This window comes from Choloepus didactylus, chromosome 1 (genome assembly GCF_015220235.1).
Source record: "Choloepus didactylus isolate mChoDid1 chromosome 1, mChoDid1.pri, whole genome shotgun sequence".
Classification (NCBI taxonomy): domain Eukaryota; kingdom Metazoa; phylum Chordata; class Mammalia; order Pilosa; family Megalonychidae; genus Choloepus; species Choloepus didactylus.
In genome coordinates this window covers 79,910,792-79,920,821 of record NC_051307.1, presented here as the reverse complement: position 1 = coordinate 79,920,821, position 10,030 = coordinate 79,910,792, and the positions used below count along the sequence as shown (strand labels likewise).

Sequence of the window (10,030 nt, the reverse complement as noted above, 5' to 3'; positions counted from 1 at the left end):
GAAGTTCTCAAATAGCAATGGGCACAGCTGTTCAAGCACCAATAGAAGAGTTTTCAAAGATGGCAGCTTTGGGCAACAGTATGGAGCAGTCATTATTGGACAAGAAAACAAGAAGAAACTATGGCCAAAGGCTAGGACAGACAAAGAATGGAAAGGCATAGCTTGAAAGCGCCTCCATTTATGCTTTGATAGAGACTATATTCAACACCCCTCCTTCCACATCTCAGCCAATGCTGTATGGCTGGGAATGGCTTGCTGGGGAGGATGGGAATGGGAGGAGTTAATGAGTTCTTAGAGATGACATTATCACCCATATCCAGGTGCTCAAAGGCTGCTCAGACTGGACCTCACTTCTTAGCAAATGATTCAAGGGTTCTACATGAGGAATCCTGAGATATATTGCACTAAAATGAAGCCCAGGAGTCCAACTATTTGCCCTTTTAATTCCAAATTGGAGTTATATATACAATTATGGTTCTCTGTATTCACAAATTCTGCTTCAGACAGCCTAGACTTTTTAATTTTCCCCACCTTCCCTGAGATTTATAAAATGATCACACTTGGACCCACAATCCTATCACCTCACTGTAGACTAATTGAGATAATCTAAAGGTGGTGATGGTGATATTCATAGATCTGGACCATCTGATCTAATTCCTTATTTTACAGACGAAGAAGCTGAAGGATGAAGTGAATTTCCCAAGGTTATCCAGCAAGGCAGTCCCATCTCATACCTAGACCTCCCCAATTTGAGTCCACCAAACCCTTTCAGACAAAGAAACAATTGAGCTTTCTCTCTTTCCTCCTCCTGCATCTTTCTAGTGTTATATCAGAATGAGATGTTGACATACCCATAACAACCTTTGAGGGATTTGCTATTAGCCTGATAATGGGAAACATTCTTCACTCCATTATATATAGTTGATCCTCATTATTCTCAGATTCCATATTTGTGAATTAACCTACTTGCTAAAGTGTGTCACTCTCAAATCAATATTTGTAGTATTCTCTGTGGTGAAAAATTTGAGCTGCCTGACATGCACATTCCCAGCTGAGGTCAAGCAAGGTGATTCCCTGTCTTCTTGTTTCAGTTCTCATACTGTAAGCAAGTATCCTTTATGTGATATATTTAATGTCACATATTTTAAAAATTTTGGTGCTTTTTGTTAGTAGTTTCACTGTTTTAAATGGTCCCCAAGCATAGACCTGAAGTGCTGTCTAGCCTCCCTGTGCCAATTTGGATGTATTATGTCCTCCAAAACACCATGTTCTTTGATGCAATCTTGTGGGGGCAGATGTATTGGTGTTTATTAGGTTGGAACCTATTGATTCAGTGTTTCTTTGGAAATCTGACTCTATCAACTATGGGCGAAATCTTTTGTTGCATTATTTCCATGGAAGAATTGCCCACCCACTGAGGGTGGGTCTTAACTGGATCACTGGTGTACTTTAAAAAGAGCCAACAGACCCAGGCACAGCTGCAGCCAAGAGCGACACTTTGGAGAATGCCATTTTGAAACAACCGGGGAGCAAACAGACGCCAGCCACGTATCTTTCCAGCTAACAGAGGTTTTCTGAATGCCAATGGTCTTTCTCCAGTGAAGGTACCCTATTGTGATGCCTTACCTTGCACACTTTATGGCCTTAAAACTGTAACTTTATAACTAAATAAACCCCCTTTATAAGAGCCAACCCATTTCTGGTATTTTGCAAATGGCAGAATTAGCAAACTGGAACACTCCCTAAGTGCAAGAAGCCTGTGATGTGCCTTACAGAGAATATACTGTTAGATAAGCTTCATTCAGGCATGAGTTATAGTGCTATTGGCCATGAGTTCAATGTTAATGAATCACCAATATGTATTACATAAGGTATCTTTAAACAGAAACACACATAACAAAGTTATGCATTGATCAGTTGGCAAAAATGTTGTGACCAGAGGCTCACAGAAATCTAACCCTGTATTTCCCCTAAGAACAATGGTTCAGTGTTTGCAAATTCAGCATTCATGGAGAATTTTTAGAACATAACCACCACGAATAATGACAAGCAACCATATAAATAGCTGAGGAGTCAAGCAACTTGTCAACAAATGACAGATATAAAATGTATAGGAAACCTCCAGTCATATAGAATACTTCCTAAGAAAAATAGGACGTCATCCTTCCTTACAGACCACCATGGGGAAAGGAAGTTCGGAATCCACCCTGGGCATGCAAGGGGCAGGAGTTGAGCTCATCTGCAATGGCACCAGGGCCCAGAGGAAACTCCCAGATGCCAATAAAACAGGCAGGAAAAGACCCTAAAACAGAGGCCAGAGTAGCAATTTGCTTTTATGTGGGAAGTGGACTGCTCCCCCACCAGGCAGAAACAGAGCTGTCACACACAAACGGAAGTGAGATGGGTCCCAAGACAGAAAACTAAAGGATAAGCTTAGTGGGTGTCGTGTGTCAGTTTTTTTGCTTGTTGTTCATTTGTTATACTTAATATTGTTTGAAGCGGTGAGCTATGGTGAAAGAATTCTGAGTGGGCAGGTCATTCTCATTGTTGGGTCACAATTCTCATAGTGGATCAAAAGGGTATAAAACACTTTCTTTTGAGAATTCTAAAAGGAATCAAATTAGACAAGACATGTATTTGCTCATTCACTACATGCAAGGCACTGTTTCTTATTCTGTGAGATACCGAGATGGAATTCTTGCTCTTAAGAACTTATAGTTTGGGTAAAGAGTCAGGCTGTACTTATAATTGTGCCTAAGAGTCACCCCCAGAGAACCTCTTTGTTGCTCAGATGTGGCCTCTCTCTCTAAGCCCACTTGGCAGGTAAACTCACTGCCCTCCCCTCTACATGGGACATGACTCCCAGGGGTGTAAATGTACCTGGCAATGTGGGACATGACTCCAGGGATGAGCCTGGCCCTGGCATTGTAGGACTGAGAAAGCCTTCTTGGACCAAAAGAGGGAAGAGAAATGAAACAAAATAAAGTTTCAGTGGCTGAGAGATTTCAAATGGAGTTGAGAAGTCATTCTGGAGGTTATTTTTATGGATTATATAGATATCCCTTTGTAGTTTTTAATGTATTGGAATAGCTAGAAGGAAATACCTGAAACTGTTGAGCTGTAATCCAGTAGCCTTGATTCTTAAAGATGATTGCATAACTATGTAGCTCTTAAGGTGTGACTGTGTAATTGTGAAAACCTTGCGACTGACACTCCCTTTATCCAGTGTATGGACAGATAAGTAAGAAACAAAGACAAAAAATAAATAAATAATAGGGGGGATAAGGGATATGAGATGCGATGTTTGGATGTTTCTTTTTTATTTTTATTTTATTTTTTTTTTTTTGGAGTAATGAAAGTGTTCAAAAATTGATTGTGGTGATGAGTTCACAACTATATGACGATACTGTAAACCACTGGGTGTACACTTTGGATGAGTATCTGGTATGTGAATATATCTCAATAAAATTGCATTTAAAAAAAAGAGTCAGGCTGTACACAAAACTGGCTTTATCACCAGGTAGAAAGTGAAAAGTGATATGGGATAAAGAATAAAGGAATAGGGAAATACAATGGAGTGCTTATTTCTAATGTGGGGAATCAGGGAGAGTCAGTGTTTTAGAGGAAAGGGCACTTTAGTTGGGCCTTGTATGCTGTGAGAAGGAATAAAAGCATTCCAGGGAGAGACGAGGTATAGGCAAAGATTTGAAGGCAGGCACTGGTGAGTTTGGAAAACAGCGAGTACTTCAAGAAGCCTGTTCTACAGGAGGGTAATCATAATTGAGTTAATAAGCTTCTACAACCTGGCTGATCATCAAAAATACCTGGGAGATTCAGTTGTTGTTTTCCTTGTTTACCTTTGCTTTAAATACAGTCTTATGCTCCTGTTCCCCTCCCACACCCCAGGAACCAGGGAAGGAGGAGGGGGACAATAAAAAAACCACCACTCCAGGCTGTTTTTAATCACATCTAAAAACATTTCAGGACCTTTCCTTTCTATTGGGCTGGATTTATTTTCTCCTCTGAAGACAAAAAATATACCAGAGTTGAAATATATCAGCCATTTCAATCTCTTTAAAAGTCACTATTTTGATTTTCATTTTTTGTGCCTGCATGTCATGGGACCCTGCTGTCAAGAGACCAAGGCCCAACAGCTTTTTCAGTTTCTCTTCCACTATCTCATTACAGAAGCATTTAAAGGGCCAACTTCACAGGCCGCCTATGATGGGGAGGAGGGTGTCCTTGGCTAGATTCAAGATACCTGTGGGATTTGGCTGAAGGCAGGAATGGCTGCCCTGTCAGGCAGCATGGGGAGAGGGTCAGCTGCAGCAGGAGGGGATATCTGAGCAAGGCTGGGAGGTCACCTACTTCTCTTCCATTTCCCAGGACTTCTGCTGGCCCCTCATTCCCCTCCCCTCAACCAGCACTGAGGGAAAGGGGAGAGGAAGGAGACACTCCACAGCAAGGCTTGGGTCCACTCCCACTGTAGAGTCCTCTTCTTCCCTCTCTGTACTTCACACAGATGTGGAAATGGATGCTGCGAGGGGACACTTCTCTCACCCAAACATTTTAATAGGATTAATTTGCAGAAGACTCTAGGCCTTTCAGTACAGGTGAGCCCATCAAGAACCTAGTGCCAGATGGGAAAGAAATCCAATGGAACCCTGTGATGGTCAGGGACTTCCTGGTGTATATGCCCTTCCACTAGATGGTCTTGATGACAGAAGTGGGATCCTTTGCAGCTATGACTGGGTTCAGGTACAGATTTGAAGACTAAATGATGGGAATATTCTGTTTCTGCTAACTGCCAACAGAACAGATCTAGAAGATAAAACACATGCTTTTATAGGATAGGTGAAACACAGAACTCACCAGTGGAAAGTTAAGCATATAGAAATGCCTCCTAAAAGAAGTAGAAATCATAAGACAAGTAGAGGTGATGGAGCAGCTATGGCTCTAAGGAGCTGAATTTTCTGTGTGATTCAGTGAAATTTTATCTGCATAGAGATATTGCAGGTTGTGTACCTCTGCAGAAGTGTGTCCTTAATAAGGGTAGATTTAGAGTCTTCAAAGTGTTGCAGGTAGAATGATCTTCACCACTCTCAAGGCTTGGGAAAGTGCGGCCTGTATTACATTGTGGATGTCCGGTACAAGGTGTTACTTAAAACCGAATAACTTACACTTTGGAAATGTTAAAAGTAGGAGTAATATACAAACATCAATATTATATACTGTTTGTGACTAGATATAAATGCAGCAATAGTACAAAAGCATGCAAGGAAATGATAAACGTCAAGTTCACCTCTAAAGAAAAACAACCTAGTCTGTTTCAGAGATGAAGTCAGGTGAATTGGATCAAGAAGAAATATACAGAAGCTTTCAATGTATCTGTTGCATTTTATTTATTAAGCTGCATGGTAAGTATATGGGTGGGCATTATAATATTGCCTCTACTTTTTGATATGCCTGAAATGAAGTATCGTATCATTAAAAAAAACAAAAACTTCTTTATTGAGATATAATTCATATACATATAATTCACCCAATTATAAAGTGTACAACTCAATGGTTTTTTTGTATATTCACAGAACTGGTCAACCATCACCACAATTTAGTTTTAGAACTTCTTCCTTACCACCAAAAGAAAACCCATAACCATTAGCTGCCGCTTTTCCTGGCCCCCAGCTCTACTTTTCTGTCTCTACAAGGGTTTGGTGAACTCAATACAGACTTACTAAACATTTCATATAAATGGAAACACACAATATGTTATCCTTCATGACTGGCTTATTTGAGTGTAATTTTTCAATGTTTATCCATGTTGTATGAATCATTATTTCACTCCTTTTTAATATTCCAGTGAATGGATATTACACATTTTGTTTATCTATTTGTCAGTTGATGGACATTTGAGTGGTTTCCAACTTGTGGCTATTAAGAATAATGCTGCTGTGGACATTTGTGTATAGATTTTTGTGTGGATAAATGTATCCCTTTCTCTTGGCTATATACATAGAAATAGAATTGATGGGTCCTATGGTAACTGTATGTTTAAATTTAAGGAACTGCCACATTTTCAAAAGCGGCTATACCATTTTATACTCCAATCAGCAATGTATGGTGTTCCAATTTCTCCACATCCTCACCAGCACTTTTTATTGTCTGTCTTTTGATTATAGCCATCCTAGAGGGTGTGAAGTGGTAGTTCACTGTGGTTTTGATTTGCATTTCCCTAATGATCAATGATGTTGAGCATTTTTTTTAATGTGCTAATTGGCCATTTGCAAATCTTTTTTGGAGAAATGTCTATCCAAATCCTTTGCACATTTTTTAGTTGAGATTTTTCCCTTTGATTATTGAATTGTAAGTATTCCTTATATATTCTGGATACAAGTCCCTTATCACATATATGCCTTGCAAATATTTTCTCCTATTCTCTAGGTTGTCTTTTTCCTTTATTGATGGTGTCCTTTGTAGCACTAAAGTTTTTAATTTTGATGAAGTTCAATTTATCTAGTTTTTGTTTTTGTTGCTCATAATTTTGATGTCATATCTAAGAAACTATTACCTAACCCAAGATTTTTTTTTTTTAATGTGCTTCTGTTTTCTTCTAAGAGTTTTACAGTTGTACATCTTACATTTAGGTCTAAGATCCATTTTCAGTTATTTTGTGTATAGTGTGAGGTAAGGATCCAATGTTTTTCTTTTGCATGTGGATCTAGTTGTCCCCAGCACCATTTGTTGAAAACACTATTGTTTCCCCATTATAATTATTATTTTTAATGAATGGAGCACTGTCTTTTTGAAACTCGAAAGAGGAAAATGTCTGAAAGTATGTGTATCTTTAGAGCATTGGTGGTAGTCACACTGCCCATGAGTGGGTCCAAAGATCAAAAATTGCAGGTGACAGTTTGCAGTCATGATGATTAAGTCACCCGCAGCAGCCCAGATTGACACAGGAACCCCTGTGAGGAGCCCCTTGAGAACTCTGGGTTTAACTTGTTGTGATCTAATTTATTCCAACTTCCTGCTAAGATATTCAGGTTACTTAGAAGCATTGCTATTGACAGCTCAAATGACTGAAAGTAGTTGTTATTTTGAAAATTGCTATGTATCATTAAAACCATGTACTAAAAGACAAATTCACTGAAGAAAAAATTTGACTTTTCTGAGAAGAAAAGCTAACTCATTTCATAATTGCCTACATTATCATAGTTATGATGCAGGTATTTCATAGTCAGCCTTTTTTGAACTCTTAAAATCAATACACCTGAGACAAGGGACCACACTTTGAGAACCTCTGTTGAAAAGAACTTCGTCATTTCCAAACCAGCTCGTGCATAGCTGCCTGATCCTTGAAGGGTTCCTTCGGTCAGTGCCATCACTGCTGCCTCCCCTTCTGGGGAGGATTTTGGAGTCTGGAAAACACATCTGGGCTCTCAGCCTTGTATACTGACTATGCTGACTTCCACCGAATCCTTTGATGGAGAAAACACTTTTGGATTTTCCTGGGTGGTATGTCTGTCTGTTCTTATGTTCCTCCGACCCTAATATTTACATACATCATGAAAATGATCTAGCAGGCACTACCAACAAAAATCTACAGGAAACACATTCTCAATTGTGAAATATTACAAGCATTTCCTTTAAAATCAGGAAAATGAAGAGGCATCTCTATCACCCTTTGTCTTATGAGGATTCTACATCTGGATTCCGACCTCATCCCACGCAGTGGACTAGAGCACTCTGAGGCTGCTAAATAATGTTCCATTGTGTGGAGAAGCCAGTTTATCCATACTTTTTCCTGGACTCACTTCCAGGTGTTTGCTATTGTGAGCATTCTTGTACGAGTCTCCTGGTACACATACGGGAAAGCTGCTCTTTGGTAAGGCTTTCATGAGCCGGAGCCGAACTTTTTCAAAATGGTGCTACTAATTATAGTATAATCAGCAACACAAAAGAGGTCCTGAATTTCCCAGTCTTCTCCAACACTTGGTATTTTGATTGGACTGACTTTAATTCCCAGCCCCTGGGTACTATTCGATGCTCCTTATCTCTCAAACTCTGCAGGCCATAATCTTTGCATGCATGTTTGTATGCATGTCTGAAGGTTCTCCCTCATGCAACAACTGGCATCATACACCTGGTCAAATTCCAGTTCCCTCCATCCAGTTCCGAGGCACAGTGATTATCCAGTTTACTAATTCCGAGGCTCACACGATGAACTTCCTAGCATACCTGCTTCTGTGTAACTGAAGGTGAAATCTCCCGAAGTGGTTAAAAAAAAAAGTGGAACTGAGTCCCCTGGGACTTGTAGTCCTGGCTGCCTCGCGCGGTGCTCTCTGGTATCTGTAGTCGGAGACGCAGTTTGCGCAGGCGGATGCCGCTGCGGCGTGGACCTTCGTTTCGCCGCACCGTACCGCGTCGGCAGGGGCTGTGGCATCTGTGTTGGTAGCGTTTGAACTCTTGACGCGCCGCGATCTTCACCTGAGAAGAGTGGGGGCAGCTGGACCTGGCCTAAAGGACCCTGTACTGGGAGGTAATGCTGGAGACCTGCTAACTCCTGGGGTGGTGGGGTAAAAACCAGAGTTTCTCCACCAGCTGAAGCAAGGGTAAGAGAAAGGGAGGTGAAGCCTTTGCCAGAGCCTCTGTCCAGGTGATAACGCAAGACCACGTGACCAGCCAGCTTCTCAGCCTGCTTCTCACCCAGCATTGTCTTAGGGAGCCTTGCTCCAGAGAAGACTGACCCAGGGGAACTGAAATGTCCTCCAGGTTAGGGCGTGCAATGGATCAAGATGGTCCGTGGGAAATGCAGCAGGGGCACTTGAGCCCAGGCACCGTCTCCCACCAGCAAACCCGCTTTAGGAGATCTGAACACAGTGATTTGGGGACAGATAATAGTCTGCGCTCAGGGATTTTGCAGGAGCAAGTCTCTGCAGGAGATCCTCTCCACGAATGTGACTCAGAAGGACCAAGTAAAGATCCCTTAATTCATGCAGGGAAGACTCCCTACAAATGCGAGGAATGTGGGAAAGTGTTTAAGAAAAATTGCCTCCTTGTTAGACATCAGCAGATTCACACAGGAGTGAAGCCTTATAAGTGCCAGGAGTGTGGAAAAGCCTTTCGTGGGAAGGTAGACTTTGATCGACACATGAGGATTCACACTGGGGAGAAGCCCTATAAGTGCATGGACTGTGGGAAGGCCTTTAACCGTAGGACACACCTGAGGTCCCACCAGCGGATTCACACTGGACAGAAGCCCTATGCCTGCAGGGAGTGCAGAAAGACCTTCAACTACCACTCTGTCTTTGTCCAGCATAATATGACCCACACTGGAAAAAAGCCCTATGAGTGCAAAGAATGTGGAAGAGCTTTTTACTACAACACTTCCTTAACTCGACACATGAGAAGCCACACTGGAGAGAAGCCCTATGAGTGCAGTGAATGTGGAAAGACCTTCACTTACCACTCTGGTTTTTTCCGACATATGATAATCCACACTATTGGAAAAGCCTTATGAGTGTAAAGAATGCAGGAAAGGCTTTTCCTCTAAGTATTCCCTCACTCAACACATGAGGAGTCACACTGGAGAAAAGCCCTATAAGTGCAGTGAATGTGGAAAATCCTTTGCCTATCGCTCTGCTTTTGTCCGGCATTATAAGATCCACACTGGAGAAGAAACCTTTGAGTGCAAATAATGTGGGGAAAGCCTTTTGTGACAGCTTTTCTCTCCCTTAACACAGGAGTCACAATGGAGAAAAGAGCTTTGAATGCACTGAATATAGGAAAGCCTTCATCTGTAGCTCATCCCTCCCTCAGCATCAAAGACTTTATACTGGACAGAAACTATGAGTGTAAGATATATGGGAAGGTTTTTTGCAAATGGGCCCACTTCAGTCAACATCAGAGAACTCATACTGGGAAGGACCTTTTGAATATAGGTAGAAATTTGTTTGACACATGAGGATTCACACTGGAGAGAAGCCCTGAGGAAAATCTTCGGCCAAAGGAAATGTCTTACTCAGCATCT

The 10,030-nt window shown here is 41.3% G+C and overlaps 1 protein-coding gene across 1 annotated transcript; it reads left to right on the top strand.

The window, feature by feature from the left end:
* The first annotated feature begins 8,669 nt into the window (after positions 1-8,669).
* ZNF80 (zinc finger protein 80) lies at positions 8,670-9,698 on the top strand. The gene is given in 2 exon segments (XM_037813484.1): positions 8,670-9,508; positions 9,510-9,698. Coding segments are annotated over 2 exon segments (936 nt in total). The 5' UTR covers positions 8,670-8,761.
* Positions 9,699-10,030: the final 332 nt, after the last annotated feature.